The sequence below is a fragment of the Camelus ferus genome, chromosome 17 (genome assembly GCF_009834535.1).
Source record: "Camelus ferus isolate YT-003-E chromosome 17, BCGSAC_Cfer_1.0, whole genome shotgun sequence".
Taxonomy (NCBI): Eukaryota; Metazoa; Chordata; class Mammalia; order Artiodactyla; family Camelidae; genus Camelus; species Camelus ferus.
The window spans coordinates 11,565,953-11,585,234 of NC_045712.1; the positions used below are offsets into that span (position 1 = coordinate 11,565,953).

A 19,282-nucleotide genomic window follows, 5' to 3' on the forward strand; every position below is an offset into this window, starting at 1 on the left:
AAGGCATAGAACCAAGTTTTTTTAAAAAAGATGAATGAAAAATGTACATATGTACATATGTAGAGCTATATCTCTCAGTGAAGCATCAATCAATCAAGTGGGTGCTGCAGGAAGACAGATAGGGAGCTTTGTGGCTGGAGAGTCTGGTGAAGGTTCTGAGGGGGACCTTTGTGTACCTTGGGAATTTTGTATCATACATACATGTATTATCTAGCCAGAAGAAAAATTAATGTTGAAAAATACTCAGTCTTACTCATTATGTATATTTGTTTATGTCCACAGAGTTTCAAATTAGGATTTAAGAAAATTTACACGTATGCATAAGATAAATTAAGGTAGCACAAATTATGTACATCTCCAAGAGTTCTTCAGTCAGTACTGGAACAAAGAAATCACTCTCAGTATTTACCACAGTGAGACTTTATTCTAGGGAATGGGTTACGTGGGTGCTACGAGAGATGAGTTTTACAGTGGACAGAGACAGTACAGAGCTAAACAGCAACAGAAAATTGTTGCTACCTGTGTGCTCAATGAACAAAGTGAGGCAGTGGTGTTACTGGACTTCGGGTTACAGAAGTTGAGCTCCTGGTGGGAGCTAAAGGCAGAGGAGCAGATGCTGCCCCAGGCAGAAAAAGAAGGGTGGAAATATTTGGTATTTCCCCTTCCACCCACCTTCCTTCTCCCTCTGCTGCTTCACATTGGCTGAACTGAGCTTAAAGCCAGGTGGCCCAGGAGCCTTGGAAACTCAGTGTACAAGTGTCAGCTCCCCTGATAAACAGAGTAGAGATGGGGAAAAGCCAGAAATGGACCCGAGGCTGAATAATGCAGGACAGAAACAGTGAGCAAAAAGGTGGCAAGCGGAAAACCATGGCTGGGAAATAAGATGGAGCCAAGCACAAGACTGAAAGCCAACATTCTGCTTTGATTTGCACATTTCAGTCTTGCTTTGCTGCATCACAGGCTGGGTTCACTGCAGGTGCAAGCTTTCCAGGGCGGTGTCACACCTCATTCGTGATGTCTTCCTTTAGCTCCAAGCTCACACAATGCCAGCCTGCTGTGACATGGGCAATTAATAAATGTTGGTTGAAAAGAATGAATGAGTGAGTGAATTACAAGCAGAGTGAGAAAAATGAAGTCAGGGGTACAGCACCAGGGAAACTGTTGGATATTCTTGCTCTTTGTGCTTTATGCCTTTGGGACAAACTGTTTTCAGTTTAAACTGTGCTATTCTGTAACTGTGCTGTGTAGGACTTTAATCCTCCTGTTTTGCAACAATTTCTATTAGACATTCAGTAATTGTTGTTTCACAGATTATAGGTTTGGATTGATGAATATAATAACAGTTTTATTCCAGTATAATAAGGAAAACCTAGTCATTATAAACTCTCAAAATCATTTTTACCTTTTATTTAAATGAAGCTTGTTTGTATTAATGATTAGAGCTCATATTGCGGTATAGCTTAGCTAATAGGGACATGATAATTTTCAAAAAGATTAACAACATGTTTAGGCTGTACTGAAATATTTTGTTTTCTTGATAATGGTCTTTTCTGGTGTCTGGAAGAAAGTTGAGCAATTCTTTCTAATGAATAGCAGTTGAAATTAAAATAATTACGCTTTTCTGTTTTTCCCTTCAGAAAACCTAACTGAAAATAAAGACATAACTTGCTGTTTTTAAGGTTTCATTAATCCAGCAAAATGAATTTTTGTTTGTTTGTTTGTTTGTTTTTACTGCTTTCATGTAATTTCATTTCACTTGATCACATTTAGGCTGCAGATCAAATTAAGAAGCTGTATAATCTCTTCCTGAAAATTGATGCTACTCAGGTGGAAGTGAATCCCTTTGGTGAAACTCCAGAAGGACAAGGTAAAAAAAAAAAGAGAGAGAGAGAGAACAAATGAATGTGATTATTTATGCAAACTCTAAATTGTACAAAAGACTGTAACAGCAGCTTTGCATTACTTTCTTTCAGTAATAGTTTCAAATGCTCAGGTGATGCAGTTGAACATTACAGCACTTGAGTTTGTTTGTAGCCAAATGCCAAGCCTGAGAGGAAAGTAGTTCTTGTTTTATTTAGAAACATCCATCCATCGTCACCTCCTACTTTTCAGGCCCCTTACTGCTGCTACAGTGGTGAAAATTTAGGTGGGAACAGGAGCCACAGCCCTTGAGTGTAATGAATGCACCTGTTTTTATGGAGCTGGAGCTGTTGGAAGCGTTTCAGTTTGCCCAAGTCTGTACACAGGTTCACCCCATGTCTCCTGCTTGAATGATGTCATCATAGTGAAGCCCCTAATGCCCTGCTGTCAGACTCCTTCCCGTTACTTGGTTTAGCAGCTTTCCCTTCAGATTGGAGAAGGGGATGTTTTTGTGGGGAAGGTTTTTTTCTACCCATCAGATAACTTTTAGAGTATAAATAACTCTCTTATATCTCAGCACCTACCACCCTTGCACTGTGTCTTGAATACAGCAAGTATTCTGTAAGTTCTTATTAATTTGAAAGCAAAAGCCTGAGAATATACGTGGGTTTGGGGTGAGGGGTGGGCTATCAAGGGGACAGGAAGAGTGATACCAGAATGTAAATTCCGTGAACCTTGTCTTTTTTAGTATGTTTCCACTCCAGTGTCTTGCTGCTTAGCATGTTGTGGGCAGCCAAGAAATAAGGATTTTCTTAAATACCCATTAAGTTCAAATACAAATATGTTATGGACCAGCATGGATGGTACAGTGTTTTCTCCTTAGCATATATCAAAGACTGTATAGTCAGACTCAGAAAACCTAAAATATTATGTGCCTGGAACCCAGAGATGCCTGGGATTGCCATGTTCCAGCCAAACACCTGGGCTAAGCCTCAGGTTTTTCCTGTTTGTTTTTGTTTTTAAATCCAAGAGTGGTAAAAATGATACCTATGTTGTAGAGTGGCTGTCAGAATGAGGTGACTAGTGTATGTGTGAGCATCCATTGTCTGATACAAAATAAGCTAGTCCCTGACCCTCATAAAGTGTAGTTGTTCTTCTCAAATAGTATTAAAGTAGTCTAGGAAAAGTGTAGATTTTATATTTTTGTCTGTTTGTTTTTTTTATTTTGTTTGTTTTTAAAATTTTTCGGATTGGGACAGGCAATGAACTCATGTTTAGGAAGCCATTGAAATTAACAGACTTCATGGTTTACACAAGTGATCACTGGATAAAATTCTGTGATTTGTCATTTATAAGCAAGCTACGTTTATTCTTAAATATTTTAAAAATTGCATTTGTCTGTAAAATCATCAGTATTTGGTAGAGAGGGGAAGAAAACTTTCTTGAACTCATACATCAGGCACTGTGATAAATTTTGTATGTCTTCTTTTTTTATTGTTTATCATACATTATAATAACATGGTATCCCCATTTTATAGAAGATTGCAAAATGAATGTGCCTCCCCTACGGGCAGCTAGTTACTGGAGCTGGGATTCAGACCCTTGTCTCTTGGACAATTTGCTTTCTTGAATTTGCTTTCATCAGAGTGATCTAGAAGTAGTCTCCAGTTTGAGAATATCAGTCAAAATTTTTGCTTCATTGAGTGGCTGATAATTAAATCCAAGAGAGGAAGTTCAGTATAAGTTCTTAAAGGTGTCATGTATTGGTTTTCAAACTAATATGCACAAGAATCTGGATTATTTCATATTAATAAAAGAATGGAAATTCAGCCATGGAGTGGGATATAAATGACATTTTCACTGAACTTTTAGGGAAGTTACCAGTCACAGATTGGTCCAGCAGCAGGAAACAGGGGTGTGAGAATCTTTACGAGTGTCTGTAAAACTTCGTGAAATCTAAAATTTTCTTCTTAATTATTAAGAGAAAGAAAAATTATTGAACCTTTTTGAAAGAATCATTATAAAATACATTCCATGTATACAGTTCATTAAAACATGTCTTATGTGATTTTTTAAGAGCAGAATTATCTTTAGCTATTAATTTGCTCATTGTACCATAGAAGTTCAGCTGTTGAATTATAATCACTATTAAATGAGTATGTTGGTTTATAACTCTAATGAGCATTAGTCAAATTAAACCCAATTAGAAAATGTTGATTAATGACTAAATTGTCATAGTCCCCTAAAGCAATCCTTTAGTTAGGAGCTGTAACAGCAGTCATTTCCATCCTAGCAGTACTGATAATACTTACAATCAGAATATTTAAAATTGTTTCATTTAGATCAGTAATAGCAAAACATATAACCTTTTCCATTTAAATTTTGTAGGGGAGGATATAGCTTGAGTGGTAGAGCACATGCTTAGCATGCATGAGGTCCTGGATTCATACCCCAGTACCTCCTCTAAAAATAAGCCTAATTACCTCCCCCCTAAATAAAATAATTAAGTAATATAATAATAAATAAATGAAATGTTAAAAAATAATAAGGTCATTAAAACTTTGATTTACAATTACTCTTTTAATTCAGAAGTTTAAGAATCTTGGCATCACACCATACTTTTTCCATTAAAAAGTTTTACTTTGAACTTACTCTAAATTCAACTTCTTGGTAAAAGAATTTCTTCAGTTTTCCGTTGCTTGATGAGGAACATTTTTTTTAAATCCAGGTGGCTTGTCATATATTTGCATAATAGATGACATATGGTCGAGTGAGTTACATTGGCCTTGATAACATCTATGCTTCTAGGTCACCCATGGAGAATTTTTGGCATGGAGAAAGAACTGGACTCTAAGAACTGTTTTTTTTTTTCCCAATGTGATTAATAATCTGATTCAAAGAATATAAGTTGGCACAACTGACTGTAATGTAGTTTAGTGACTTTTAGTTGGGATTATAATGGTTGTTAGCAGCAGCCTAGTTTTTGTTTAAAAGCCCCCTGGAAACAGGGGCACTTATTTTACTTGCATTTCAGGGAAATTTAAGGAGTGGACTGGCTTAAGTCATGAAGGGAATCAGGGATTCTCTGATCTTCCTGCCCTGCTTGCCTCTAACAGCATCTTTGTCAACTAGCTTCTCTGGACCTGTCAGCAAAGATGGCTCCCCATTCTCATCATTCTCCTCCAGCAGCCAAAAACAGTCCTTTCAGATGATGCTGATTGGCACTGCTTGGGTCACATGTCTGCATGTAGACCACTCACAGAGCTGGAACCACATGGTGCGGGAGGAAGGCAGTTTCTCAATGGAAAAAGGGACACTGAGTCAAAACATGGCTTCTAGAATGGTCTAACTTTTATTGAAATGAAAGTAAATCATTAAGTAGTCAGAGAGAAATGAAATATTTTCCTTGCTTGTCCAATTACAGTGCCAGATTTAATGCATTAAGCCTGTAAACGAGTAAGAAACAAAGTGGTTTTTTTCAATCATTTACCCATTCATTCATTCATTTATTTATTTTGTATACCACTGTGAGATTTTTGTCCTATTTCATTTTGTCCTACTTTTAGCCAGATCTGCCTGCACACAGACTCCTCCCTTTGGTGTCTTTAAAACAGTTTTTTCATTGGGGAGGGTGGGCATTTTGTCTTTCAGGGTCTGTTTGGCAATATCTAGACAGACTTCTTTTTTTTAACTAAGATATAATCGATATATAATGGTATATTAATTTCAGATATATAACAGTGATTTTATCTATATCTATGTCTATATCCATGTAGTGAAGTGATCACCATGATGAATCTAGTTAACATCCATTGTTGTCACAACTTGGGGTGCAGAATGCTACTTGCTTCTAGTGGGTAGAGGCCAGGGATGCTGCTAAACATCCTATAGTGCACAGTGCAGCTCCCCTCATAAGAAATGATCTCACCCAACACATCAGTCATTCTGAGATTAAGAATTCCTGCTCTAAGACATCTTTATCAGTTGGAGCCCAAATCCATTCACCAAGCTAAAAGAATAAAACCCGATTTAAAACCGTGACTTTCTGGCCAAGATTCTATGAGAATTAAGGCTGGGTGATCTAAAGTTAACTGGCACATCAAATTCCTTTTTTTCCTTTCAGATTGATTTCCCTAAATAACCACCCTGTTGCTCTATGTTAGCAAGTGCCCATGTTGTTGGTGGGTGTTTCTCTGTTTCTCTCTTTATACACAAAGCTCTATTTTCAAGAACATTCTCAGTTCTCTACCTTCCCCCGAAGCTCCCTCCCGCCTAGTATCTATTTTCTCTTTTCAGAGCAGCTAAAGGAAAGTTCTCAAAAGTAGGCAACTCTTGGAGCATCAACATTTAACGGAAAGTGGGACTAACTTGGAAGTATCAGCATTTTAAAGGCCATCTTGGTGAAGTGCATTTCAGTAGCATGTTACGGTTATTTATCAGAAATCAAATTCAATACATTGCTTAAAGACAGATTATTTTTCAAACTAATTATGACAATCTTATTTCCTGCTGCTTTTATGTTTCATTTATGTGTGAGTCTCCCTTCTGAAATGTATTTTCTTTTTAATTCTGCGGCACATTTCTTCTGTTAAAACTCTAGGGTCAAAGGCTGCTAATTGTCAGTCATGTTCTTCATCGAGGTTGTTGAATTAGCAGTTCACAGGATCTCACACCATTAAACAAAATGACAAAAATACCCTATGAATATAAGTACCTCAGCTTTCTTTGATATTTGTTCAGAAGGAAAATTCATTTGTATAATCTATCAAGCATATAACAATGTGCTTTTGATGGTGAAAATTGTTTTATAAATATTAATAGGTGTGTTTTTTCACCCACTTTGTATACAGAGTGGCCTTTGTTCAAGTTGAGTTTTCTATAGAATTGATGTTTCATTAATGTGACATTGAAAGTCTTAATATCTGAACCAAGCTCAGTACCTCCAAAAATACATTTTACCATAGTTTGTTGTTTTATTAAGTGAAGAAGCCAAGGTTTGAGCAAGCAAGTTTATTTTGTTGCCTTACTGTTGACATAGACAATCCATTTTTAACCCACCAGTTCTGAAAGTATACTTGGAAGGATTTTACAGGGGGAAATTAGCATAGAAAAGTCAGTCAGTATTCAGGGATTAATCTGCTCCTTTTATACAAGCTGCAAGTTTTTTTTTTTAATGTTGTTTGATAATACTTCTTTGTTTTCATGCTAAGTAGGTTGCACTTTTCTAAGTTTCTCCTTCACTGGTACAAATATGACACCTGTGACTATTTCATCAGTTGTTCAGGCAGGACACAAATGTGATGAGAACTGTGACTTTGCAGCGGTTAGTAACCTTTTTCTGTAAAGGGCCAGTTAGTAAATATTTTGGGGTTTGGGGGCCATGTAGTCTCTCTTGCACCCACTCATCTCTGCTTTTGTTTTGGGATAGCATCCATAAAAGCATGTAAACGAATGGTTGTGGCTGAATTCCAATAAAACCTTATTTACAGAAACAGGTAGTGAGCTGGCCTGAGTGCTCTACTCTGCCACCCCCTGACCTAGATTTTTACTTGGGGCTCTTTTATCCCAAGTTTTAGCCACCACAGCCTTGTGCAAAGGTGTGGTATGATTCAGGGGTCGCCAAGCCATCTCTTTCATCAACATCCTGCAGGCAAAGTCTCCTTCCCTGTGAATTATGAAGCCTGAAATGCCAGCCATTAAAATTCTTCCTGTGGGAAAATTCTGATGTGTTCAGAAGATGGTTATTTTTATTGAAAACCATAGGTAGCCTGTACATGGATAAACTCCACTAGGCATAAGTTTAGATTTAATCTGAACAGCAGTCTAGGATTGTCAGGGAGCGGGACAAAGTACAGGTCATATTCTGTGATAAGAAGAGAGGAGAATCCTATAGCCTAGCCTGCAGCAGTGTGGAGGCCTAAGAAGGCACTGTGCACGTGGAGGATGGAGGTGGTAGTGATAACCACAGTAAAATATGGCTGAGTCATAATGACCGGTGGGTGCCAGCTGTCAGTGAGTCTAAGTGATTTGCGTACCATCTCTCCTTCCATCAACACGGTGCAGTAGAAAATACTCTGGTCCCCATCTGATAGACAGAGCCACTGGTCTTGATGGCTCCCTGGTTAAGAAGTATGAGAGCTGTAATTTGTAACCAGGTGTTTTTGATGCCAGAGTCTACATCAGGTGGTCAAGTTCAAGGGAAAACTTTCAGATGGTATAACATTATAAACTGAAATTGTAAGGCGGGAAAGCACTTTGTATGTTTGGGACCACTTTTGAAATATTTAGTATGCATAATAAATATGTGTCTAAGAGAGTCCTTGTCCTTCATTAAAGTGCTTTATCCCCCCTTGACCTTCACCCTCCCCAAAAAAGATTTTAGGCATTAAGGGTGGCAATTCAGTTTTGGATGTCTTTCTTTGCTCATAAGTTGCCTTACTTACTTCCTATTTATGCAGTGCTTTTAACTTCTCAGAGCACTTGGACATATATACATGACCCTAATTAGGTTGTTTAATTTTCTCTACAGTGGGAGAACAGTTGGTAAGGGGCCACTGTAGCTACACTTTTATCCCACAGATAATGATACCTGTAGATAAACCTTTTATTTTACCTCACAGTCGTCATCTTTAAGCCCTGGGTTAACTCTGAAGTTCTCTCAAGATGGTCCCTAAGTACTGAACTCGTTTCTGTGCTTGATATGTATCATACTACAGGAAAAAGAGTCTTTTGAAAATCTGACTTTGCAGGCATTTAGCTTGGGACTGCCTTCTGAACTTTGCATACATGTCTGTTAATTATGCTCTCTCTCAGGTAGCTTGTAATTGTAATCTTTGTGAGGGGCAAAGATCAGCCTGGACCTATACTGATTTACTGGTTTATTGATCTTCACCAAGAATTCTTTTATTTGAAACTCTTCACTTAGGAAGTCAATTTGGTAGCATTTGCCCATTCATTCTGAACATGTTGGTTACAAGTAATCTTACCAATGAGTAATGGAGGAGCTAAAATCACTAATAAACTAATTAAAATATATTTATAAACCCAGTGGACAGCCAGGAATGAAGTTGCTTTCCTATTGATTGTTATACCAGTCATTAATTGCTGAGAAAATGCTGCTGTAGCAAGAGAGAACATTGACTAATTCCTTTGGTAATGTAGGATCCCATCAGGATTTCAGTATTCTGGAAAGTAATTACTCATTTGCTCCAAGTAGTCACAGTGTGTGGACATTTTGTGGCAAGACAAGGGACTGAAGCAGACATTAAATTCCATATGAGAGTCTCTTGTCAGTCCGTGCTACTTCAAATAATTTGTGGTTTGGACTTTTATTTATGCGGCATATTCTTAGATGTTAATATGCCTATTCTGCACAGTTACCAAAGTGCTCAATTATTGTGGTAGAGAGACCCTTGGAGAAACCCTGTACTTGGGGTCTTTAACTCCAGGATGCTACTGTGTAATAATATTTTCTTTTCATAGGAAGCAGGTGGAAGTAACAGATTATGGTCATTGATTTGGAGTGAAATATACAACAGTGGTTGCTTCCTTTTAAAGAGTTAGCTGCCTATCAGCAATGATGGAGGAGTATGGGCAATATCTAAATTTATGGTCAGAGATCCCTGCCTATCGGTATCCCAGTACAGTAAAAGAAGTTTATGATGGAATGTCATCATAGACAACTAATTCCTACTCTAGGGGATGTAATAGAAGGGAGCAGATCCTAGACACCAGGCACACCTCCCCTTCCCACTGCAATTGCTCCCTGATTGTACATATAGAAGATTTATAAATCAAGGAAAACTGTGGTCCATTCCTGTCAATGAGTGAGTTTCACTGTGTTCAGGGCTCTTCAGTGAAAAGAGAGTTAGAGATTTCTACCAGCACCAGACAGTAGAGACCATGGTGCTAATACTTCCTGGCAGCCTTCCATTATAACTGACCAGTGTTGGTCTCTTAATTGTTTGTAATCTGAATCCCAAGAGTCATAAGATGGTCTTGCTCGCATCAAAATGATGGTCTAGTTTTAGCAGACCCCAGAGTAAGTCTGTCCCCAGTTGAAGGATTGTTGTTTCAGTTTTCCAGAGAAGAAAACTGAGGTCCAGAAAGGAAGTAGGTTATTTTTATCAAGGTTACAGAGTTAGTTAAGGATCAAATACTTAAAAAAGAAATATATTGATTATGGCCTGTTGTTCTTTCCACTAAATCTTCCCAACATATTAGTGAGGATACTGATTAAATAAAAACTTCACTTTGCAGCATCAGAAGAAGAACAAAGGAGGACAGCAGGATTAAGCATTATCATCTAGTTTTTCTTTGTGTTGAAGGGAAAGGTGATGATCAGCAGTTAAATACTAAAAATAAGAAATGTAGTAAAATAGCATGTCAAAGCTGTATGTGGCTGTGCACTTATGTAGCTTTTAATGGGTGATGGCAACTTAAATTGTTGTTTTATAGGAATCAATAGATGAAAGTTACTGTGCTTATTATTAGAACATAAGTCCCTTGAGAACAGGGACTGTGTTGTGTTTATCTTTCTAGCCTTAAATTTTAAAGGTCAAGAAAGCCTTAATGGCTTCTCCTGCCTGTAGCATAAGAAAGAATGACAGTATTTGACTTTCTTTCTCCTGCATTGTCAGCCTGGAGAACTTAATTTATAGACCCTTAAGAGATATTCAGTTATTTTCCTTTTTTATTTATCAGTTGTCTGTTTTGATGCCAAGATAAACTTTGATGACAACGCAGAATTCCGACAAAAGGATATATTTGCTATGGACGACAAATCAGAGAATGAGCCCATTGAAAATGAAGCTGCCAGATACGATCTAAAATACATAGGACTGGATGGGAACATTGCCTGCTTCGGTAAGAAAGCAATTATATCAAAAGAATGATTTGTGGATTTTTGCAGAATTTAGGGACCCCTGATTTCTGAAATGTTATTTCCTAATAGCAAGTAAACACAGGAAATTTTTGTAGCCAAAAGGTCTTAAGAAACAAACCAGTATTTCTTCCTGATGTTCATTTTGGCTAATGATCACTGGTTTAAAGCTGGGTTTCTCAGTTCTGGCCCTAGGAATGAACATTATGGGTGGGATAATTCTTTGCTGTGGGTCGCTGTCCTGTATTGCATTGTCACCAGTTGTGACAACTAAAAATGTCTCCAAGACATTGCTAAGTCTTTTGGTAGGCACAGTCACCCTAGTTGAGAACCACTGTTTTGAATCATCTCAGCTAAACTTTGACTCGTAAAAGTCAGCACCTTTGCTACTCCAGTCAATGTTAATATGCTAGGAACTATTCCAAAATTTGGTTTATAATAAATTGCTGTCTTAGAGGAAGTAGAAGAGAACACAGACTTTAATCATTATACTAAAATTTCAGAGTCTATGAAAACCAAATGGTAAAATGTTTACTCCATTAATGTCAGTTTAGTAGTAAAACAATGGATTTTATCATAGTCATCTAAATTTGTGAAATTGGCTTATTAGCACAGATAAGAATAGATCTGTACAGGCTATACAATTTCTTTTATTGTCCACAGCTTATAGTACTGAGATTTATATGCTTCTCTGTTTCTGGTGGAACCAATTCATTGCACTAGAAACTGAGGTCTTAATCTTAATGGAATTAAAATAAGAAAGATTTGTAGCTCATTAAACCAACAGTATCATTATATTCAGAACTGAACAGACCTCATCCAGTAGATTGCTGTTCAATACAATAGAAAATGACATCCAATTACAAGTGATACCAAAAGCTCTTTCTTTGCAGTTGGAGCAAAAACTGTAATGTACCAGATCACTCACATCATTCAAATTTTGATAAGCTAAAATGCTCTCAATATTTGTACACGTTTAGAAAGGGGAAAGATATAATGGTGTGTTTAGAACAAGTTAAATACATTTTCTTCGTAGCCTCTGTAGGAGTGTGCATGTTTTGACCAAGTTAGTAGTCTCAGAAGCTATGATTAACACATTTCGCATTGCTTAAGATCCTATATAAATCGTTTTTACTGCAGTTCCCACAGACTTTTAATTAAATTAGTCACAGTTCATAGGCTTACCTGGGAAATTCAAGAGTCAGAATAGTGAAAGGTACTTTACCTGGAGAGATTCTGCTGTGTTCAGGAGATTTTTTTTTTTTGTGGTGGTGGGAACTTTCTAACCTAAGGAAAATCATTTCCTAAAATTAAGCATAAGAAGCAAAAGAAATACAGTTGATCAATAATAAAGCTTAACTCTGGAAAATTAAGAATTTTGATGTTAAAACTCTTTTCTTAGTTTCCTAAGAAAAGCTCCTAAGGTGTTAGTACATTTTGGTTCTAGTTTTAATGATAAGGTTGCTGATGAACATTTCTTAAATTAATTTGAAAAACAAACAGGGGTTAGGAATATTGTTTTGATGCTGTCATTTGTTCATTTGTTTTCTAAGTTTCTCCAGAGAACACATAAACATGCATAGTTGCACTAAGTGTAAAAAAATGTGGAGTCCTATTGAAGCTGGGACCCCTGTCGTTCACACTCAGAGGGATACCACATTCAAAGGAGCGTATTCTCAGCAAGCAAAAAATTAAAAGAATCACATTCTTTACTCAAATCTCTTAAAGAATACAAAAGAATTAATTTATAGGCTCTAGCAACTTTTCCTAGCCTTTTTCCTCTCTTTCCCAGTTTCTCTTAAACTCTATACTTTCCAGAACCTAAAACTCATCTCCTAATAGTCCAAATTGACTATTTACTGAAACTCTTTTCTTTCTGTTTCCCAGATTGATTTAAGTTCTCAGTAAATCCTTCTCTCCTTTCCTAGGTCTTTTTTGTTTATTCTTTTATGCACATTTCCTGATTCTTTCTCCTTAAAGTATGTGAATTTCTCCAGTTGAACAGAATTCCAAGCACAGTGGAAATTGGCCTAGTAATGACAGGGTTCACTTTTTGCAGTATGGGGGAGGGACAAAGTTTATGCACCCTTTCATGTTGCTGTCTTTATCCTGTCTTGTGTGCCATTTGCACTTCACAGTGAATGGTGCTGGACTTGCCATGGCTACCTGTGACATCATTTTCCTGAATGGTGGGAAGCCAGCCAACTTCTTGGATCTTGGTGGCGGTGTAAAGGAATCTCAAGTGTATCAAGCATTCAAATTGCTCACAGCTGATCCTAAGGTAACCTCTCTTTTTAGGGAGATTGTATGATGTTCAGATTTCTCACCATCTATAGCTACCTTGCTCGTGCTGCTAAGGGTTCATAAGCCAACACATGTACTTTGCAGCCCCAGATGCAAATCCTGCCTTATATCCTGCTGGAATATGTGATGATTTAAATCATCTGGGTGAAAGGCTCATAAGTGACCCCAGAATCTTATTTCAGAGTTTGTGCTTACGAAGTTCTGGGAGGTGGAAGGAAATTAAAATTGAAGTGTAGTGCATACAGGGAAACATTGGTTGGCATGAAATATTATTTGGGTATTTCACACTGAAGCAATTAGTTCTACACTTACGTGATTTATAGAGGACTGAGTCTCAGATTCCTTCCATCAAGAGGCTGACGGTATTATAAGATGAAGACAGAAGAAAATTACAGGATTATAATATAGATTACTGGAAAATAATGACCCCACCTCCTTCTGTATGCTTTTTAATTTTCATCTCTGATGACTATGTACATTATAGTTTGTAACAAATGCTCTAAGTAGCATATAATGTTGCTTCATGGGCATCTTTTCTTCTTAACTAGAATGGACCTCTCACACCGATGCTAGGTGAATAATAGGTATTCAATAAATAATCAGTTTAAATACTAATATGGTTTGTTTCCACTGTAGATATTCAGTTGTCTTTGATAACAAGGTTTAGGTGAATATCATTACATGAAAATAACTAATATTTTTTGAATATCTGATATATGTCCTTTAATTAACAGTTCTGTGGTATAGTGTATGTCACACAATCATATGATTGTAAACTTTATTTGAGAATCATTATCTGAATTTAGCTACAGTATATAATACATTCTTTTGGTTCCTGACATATCTGAAGACATGGGAAATCTGAACCGTCACTAAGAAAATCATGAATGAAAACAATATCAGAATTTTTTGAAAGAAATCTGATCTGAACTTAATATGGAAGCTTCCCATTCATAAGTATACTGGTATTTGGGGCCTTATATGCATAAAATTTTGTTTTAGGTTAGTGGTATGCTTATCTGTTTTCATTATGACTTAGTTGGTAACCTTATGTTTTTGCTAAACCTCTTCCTTCTCATTCACACATATGCATATAATGGTTAAGCATTATCATCAACTTACCTTCATTTCTCCAGTGCTTCAGGAATAGCTAAGTTCCTGAAGTCCAAAGTTACACAACCATGAAGTGTCTGCAGTTGATTTTTCTGTTTATGTAAGCACTTTGTTTTCTTTGGTTAAGTAGGAACATTATCGGAGGCTCCCTAATCATTTAACTCCTTTATCCCTCTTTCCTTCTTTTTCCTAAGAATCATTTTTGTCCCAGAGATTTTTAAACCTGTTGAAATCTATAAGTACCATGGACATAACAGACAGCTCTTTAAACCACTTGAACCACAAAGTACCCAGAGGACAAGCAGCTGCCATAAAACGCTGAACTTTTAGTGTCTACTGAAATTCAGTGCTAGGAATAACAGAGAGCTATGGAAGGATTAAATCTACCAGGACAATCATTGCATTTTCTGTCAACTGTCTTTTCTTAGTGGCTGATCCTGAATGTTAATTTTATAAAAGTACAGGAAGAGAATGAAAAATCACTTGGAAAGCATTAAAAAAAAAAAAAGCAGTTTCTTCAAAAATGTTGACTTTACCCTATAGAATATTTTCATACTGCTTAGAGTATATAAACTTTTTAAAGATTGGCTGTCATCTTGGGTGGATAAAGGTATGTGGGAGTTATTTTATTTTTCTCATGCTATATCAGGAAAATGAATGCTTGGCTCATCTCACAGTACATTTTCCAAATCTTGAAATTTCAAAGCCAGTTAAAAAGCATAGAAGTGCAGTGGCTATTTTCAATCCTGGCATTGTTTCACAGATTTCAGAACAGAGGCTAAAATATAGTATAGATGAATTGATTTGATCTTGCAAGGAAACTGGTTATAGTTCTGGCAGTAATTATTTCAAGTAGAATCTCATCCGGTTGCCCAGAAGCAGAGATTCCCCAGAGCCCAAAGCTAATTATTTCAATGGCATTGATTTTCTTGTTAGATATAGGGAACAGTCAGTTGAATATACTGAAACTCAAAATTACAGAAGGCCCGTTGTTAAACCTAAATCAACTGCTGCTAACAACTACTTGTTTGTCATATGTACAAGCTAATTCCATTGATCAAGTAATAAACATCATCATTGAAGAAAAATATTATGGATTGACATATATTTCCACTCATAATGGCAGCCGTGGAACTGAGACTTGTATTCATTTTTGCCTGACTAATAGTCCAAATGCCGATTTTCATTGGGATCCAACACAAGTGCCTTTATGACTAATGCTTTCCTTATTTGTTTGTAATATACATAAAATGAAGTTCCTCTGCCAAACTGTCTAAAATAAGAATGTTTACAAGATAGTTCACTTTCTAAACTGGATTCCCATGAAGTGTATCATTAAATATTTTATAATTCTCTTATTTTCCAGCTGGGCTGGAGATGAGAAAAAGGTAAGAGTTTGTTCTGCTGGTGGTAGAAAAGATCTGATCTTATCCTCATCATTTTAACTTAGAGGATTCTAAACACTAGTAGTCTTAAAATCCCAGGGAGTAAAAATGATATAAAATAAAGAGTAGAAGTAGAATTTTGTGATAATCTATAAAGAATTAGAACACATTTAAAGGAGAAGCACTATCAAGAATGTTACCCCTAGGTTTTTTTTCTCTGAATCATGCTTTGACTTTTATTTCTAATTCTAATCTTAGAATTCCAAAGGTGTAGAAAATGAGTACAACAACATCTGGAGTATGTAAAACATCTTGCAAAAATGAATAAAAGGAAATGACAGTTGATGTGAATCTCAGTGGTAAGCTTGGCTCTATTGTCCAGAGTTAAGCAAATCTGTTGCCCTCTAGGAGGCCTGATTTTGAAAAGCAGTAGCATATGATTAGCATTAGTGAAGTCACCTCAGTTGATTGGACTATGCTTCCTAGTTTAGATCTAACTTAGAGTCAAATTTCCAAAGGCCTTTAAATGTCTAGGAAGAAATGTGTGATAAAAGAACCAAGTACTAGTTTAAGAAGGAAGGGATTCTCAGTGGGGCTCTGGTGCCAGGCAGCTTGGGTTCCAGTCCTGTCTTTACTGCATATTGGCCATACGACCTTAAGCATGTCCTGTAACTTCAATGTGTCTTGGTTTCCTTTTTTATACTGTGGAAATAACAACAGTACTTACTACCTCAGAGGATTATTTTATTGTATGAATTGAGATACACACACACATTTCCCATTTAAAGGGGCAAAAATTTCACATGATGGTATCATTTAAAATTTTTAATAAACTTTTATTATTAAAGTATAACTTACATAGAGAAGAGTATACAAATCCTAAGTATGTAGTTCAATGAATTATCACAAAGTGAACATATCCTTGGAGCCTCTTACCACATCAGGAAATATAACATGACCAGAGTTGTGGACTGAATGTTGTCTTCTCGTAATTTATATGTCGAAATCCCACCCTTCAATGTGATGGTATGAAGAGGTGGGGCCTTTGGAAGATAATGAGATCATGAGGGTAGAGCCCGCATGCATGGGATTAGTGTCCTTATGAAAGAGACCACAGAGAGCTCTCTTGCCTTGTCCACAATGTGAGGACATAGCTGGAAGACAGCCACCTGTGTATCAGTATGGTGACACTAAATCTGCCGGTGCCTTGACCTTAGACTTGCCAGCCTCCAGAATTGTGAGAAACATTTGTTTGTTGTTTAAGCCACCCAGTCCATGGTAGTTGGTATAGCAGACTGAGTAGATTAAGACAGTCACCATCCACTTTTGGCCTCCCCACTGTTCTCCTGATACCCTGCTTTCTCCCCAAAGATAGCACTGTCCTAACTTCTAATGTCATAGATTTGTTTTGCCTCGTCTTGAGCATAGTACAAATGGAATCATATAATGTGTGTACTTTAGTATTTGCCATCTTTCACTTGACTTTTATTTCTCAGACTCACTTGCATTTTATGTAATAGTGGTTCACTTATTCTTGCTACTGTGTAGTATTCTGCAAGAACTTTTCTGTCATCTGTGATAGACATTTGTGTCATTCTCATTTTTGACTATCATGAGTAATGTTGCTATGAACATTCTCATACATGTCCTTTGGAGCACATTTTTGTGGTGTATATACTTGGAACTAGAATTTCTGGATCATAGGGTCTTCATGTGCACAGCTTGAATTGATACTGCCAAACAGGTCTCTAGATGTGCTAGTTTACACTCATGTAGGTGTGTATGGGAAGTCCAGTTTCCCCACACCCTCACCAACATTTAGCACAGTCTTTTCATTTTTACTCCTTCTGGTAGGTATGTGGTCGTAACTCATTGTGGTTTAATGCCTTTCCCTCATAACTGATGAGGGTGAACACTTTTTCATGTGCTTATTAGTTATTTGAATATACTCTTTCAACTTCTGTCACCTCATGTGTAATGTAAACATGAAAATAATACCCCAAAGCATTGTTGTGTTATCATCTAAGATATATGTGGAAGTACTTGGCAAACCTTTCCTAAGCATGATGAAAACTTAAGTGTTGGTTGTTTTTTTTTTTTAGTGTTCATTTTGATTATCATTTTCAAGGCCTAGATTTAGAATTATTGAAACAGTGGGAAATAAATGGTCATCTACAGAAATGGGAGCTGTCTGAAACAGTTCAGTGACACAGCGTTACTGCCTGTGTTGTTTTGAAATTGATGGAATGTGTAAGCAATTCAGTAGCTTGCAGTGACTCTCCCTTCAGAGAACCAAGAAAATATAGTTTAATAAAGGGAAGATTAAATTCATGTTTAGAAGGACCACAAAATACAAATTTGAGAAGAGGCCAGCTGCTTTAGCTCTGTGGTAAGTGCTTCAAAAGTCTTTAGAATTTGAGGCCAGAGAAGTAAAACTGCATACTTTATTTTCACCATGGGGTTTATTCAGATGTTTTAAGTTGTAATAAATGTTTTAGAATTAATCCGTGCTAAATACCTCATATATTTTTAACTCATACATTTAGAGTGTATTTAAAACAAAACACAATATTGTCTTTTTCTCTTATATTCATGCTTGTATTAGAGGCGTGAAGCAAAACTCATTTCATTACACACTATGTGTATTTGCTGAAATGCCTTACCTGCGAGGGAATATTTATTTCTGGGGGTAATAGAACTCTTGTAGGTATTTATTTTCAAATATAATGTCCAGTACTTTTTAAACATGAGCATTATTTTTGAAATGACTACCCTACATCTCTATTCTTACAGGCCAGTTTGAAAACAAATTCTACTTTCATATCGAGTTGGAAAGCAGCCATTCTTTATGGCGATCATCTACCGATAGCCTGATCTGAGAAGAGTAAAAATGATTTTGTGCTTATGAAGCTGCAGCCTGTCATTTGGTTTCTTCTTCCCCCAGAATAGCCCTTGTTTAGGGTAATCGCTGTGTGTATTAGGGTAACCACTGTGCATATCCAGGAAGATGGAAAATCATCTTCCTCAGGCTCATTTCTCCTCTCATTGGTTTTCCTACTGCCATGAATTCATAAATGTTGATGATTTTGTATTTCTTTTCCTGACTTCCATTTGACCCAAATTTCCAAGAACGCCTGGCTCTCCATGTCCAACCTACCTGCCAGTACTTCCCAGTAAGAGCTGGTTCCTGGTGAAGGCAGTTGTTTCTGTGTCTCACCCATGGTCGATGTGTCTGCTAGCTACTGCATTTTCAAAGAATCCCTTCTGGAACACTCTAAATCTATTTTCATGCTCCTTGCTGACATACTCTCAGAAATAAATCAAAAATAAGGTTTGTACTCTGCTCTGCTTCTCAAAATTCAGATTTTAATGTGCCTTGTTCTGTTTCACGACGAGTAATTTAAAGAATTTAACAGACGCTGGGCTATTTTAGTAAATTTTATATTTGGTCCTGGCATACTCAGTAATTGATTATGAATCCTGTATGGAGAGGCCTTTTTAGATTGTTAAAGAGAAATGGACTACTAATCAAATTATAATACCATGTAGGTTGGGAATAATATATACTTCATAGAGGAGTTAGGGATTTTTTTCCCTCTTAATGTCATTGCATTGAGAAAAGAAATCATTGAAACATGACAGGATATATTTTCTATTGTTACATATTTTCTATAGTACATTTTTTTTACACAGTGATCAAATATCGCCTGGATTAAGGTCAAGCATCTCTGAATCTGAA

The 19,282-nt window shown here is 36.7% G+C and overlaps 1 protein-coding gene across 3 annotated transcripts in view; it reads left to right on the forward strand.

Annotated features, from left to right (window-relative positions):
* SUCLG2 (succinate-CoA ligase GDP-forming subunit beta) overlaps nt 1-19,282 on the forward strand; it is a 243,557-nt gene that overhangs the window by 129,766 nt on the left and 94,509 nt on the right. For 2 of the 3 annotated variants that reach the window (XM_032458113.1, XM_014565671.2), the window contains 3 exons: nt 1,771-1,867; nt 10,564-10,725; nt 12,880-13,022. In XM_032458113.1, the coding sequence (XP_032314004.1) occupies nt 1,771-1,867; nt 10,564-10,725; nt 12,880-13,022 (402 nt within the window). Of the gene's footprint in view, nt 1-1,770; nt 1,868-10,563; nt 10,726-12,879; nt 13,023-18,336; nt 18,473-19,282 lie in introns of those variants that run through there. The other variant, XM_032458114.1, reaches the window with a different exon arrangement.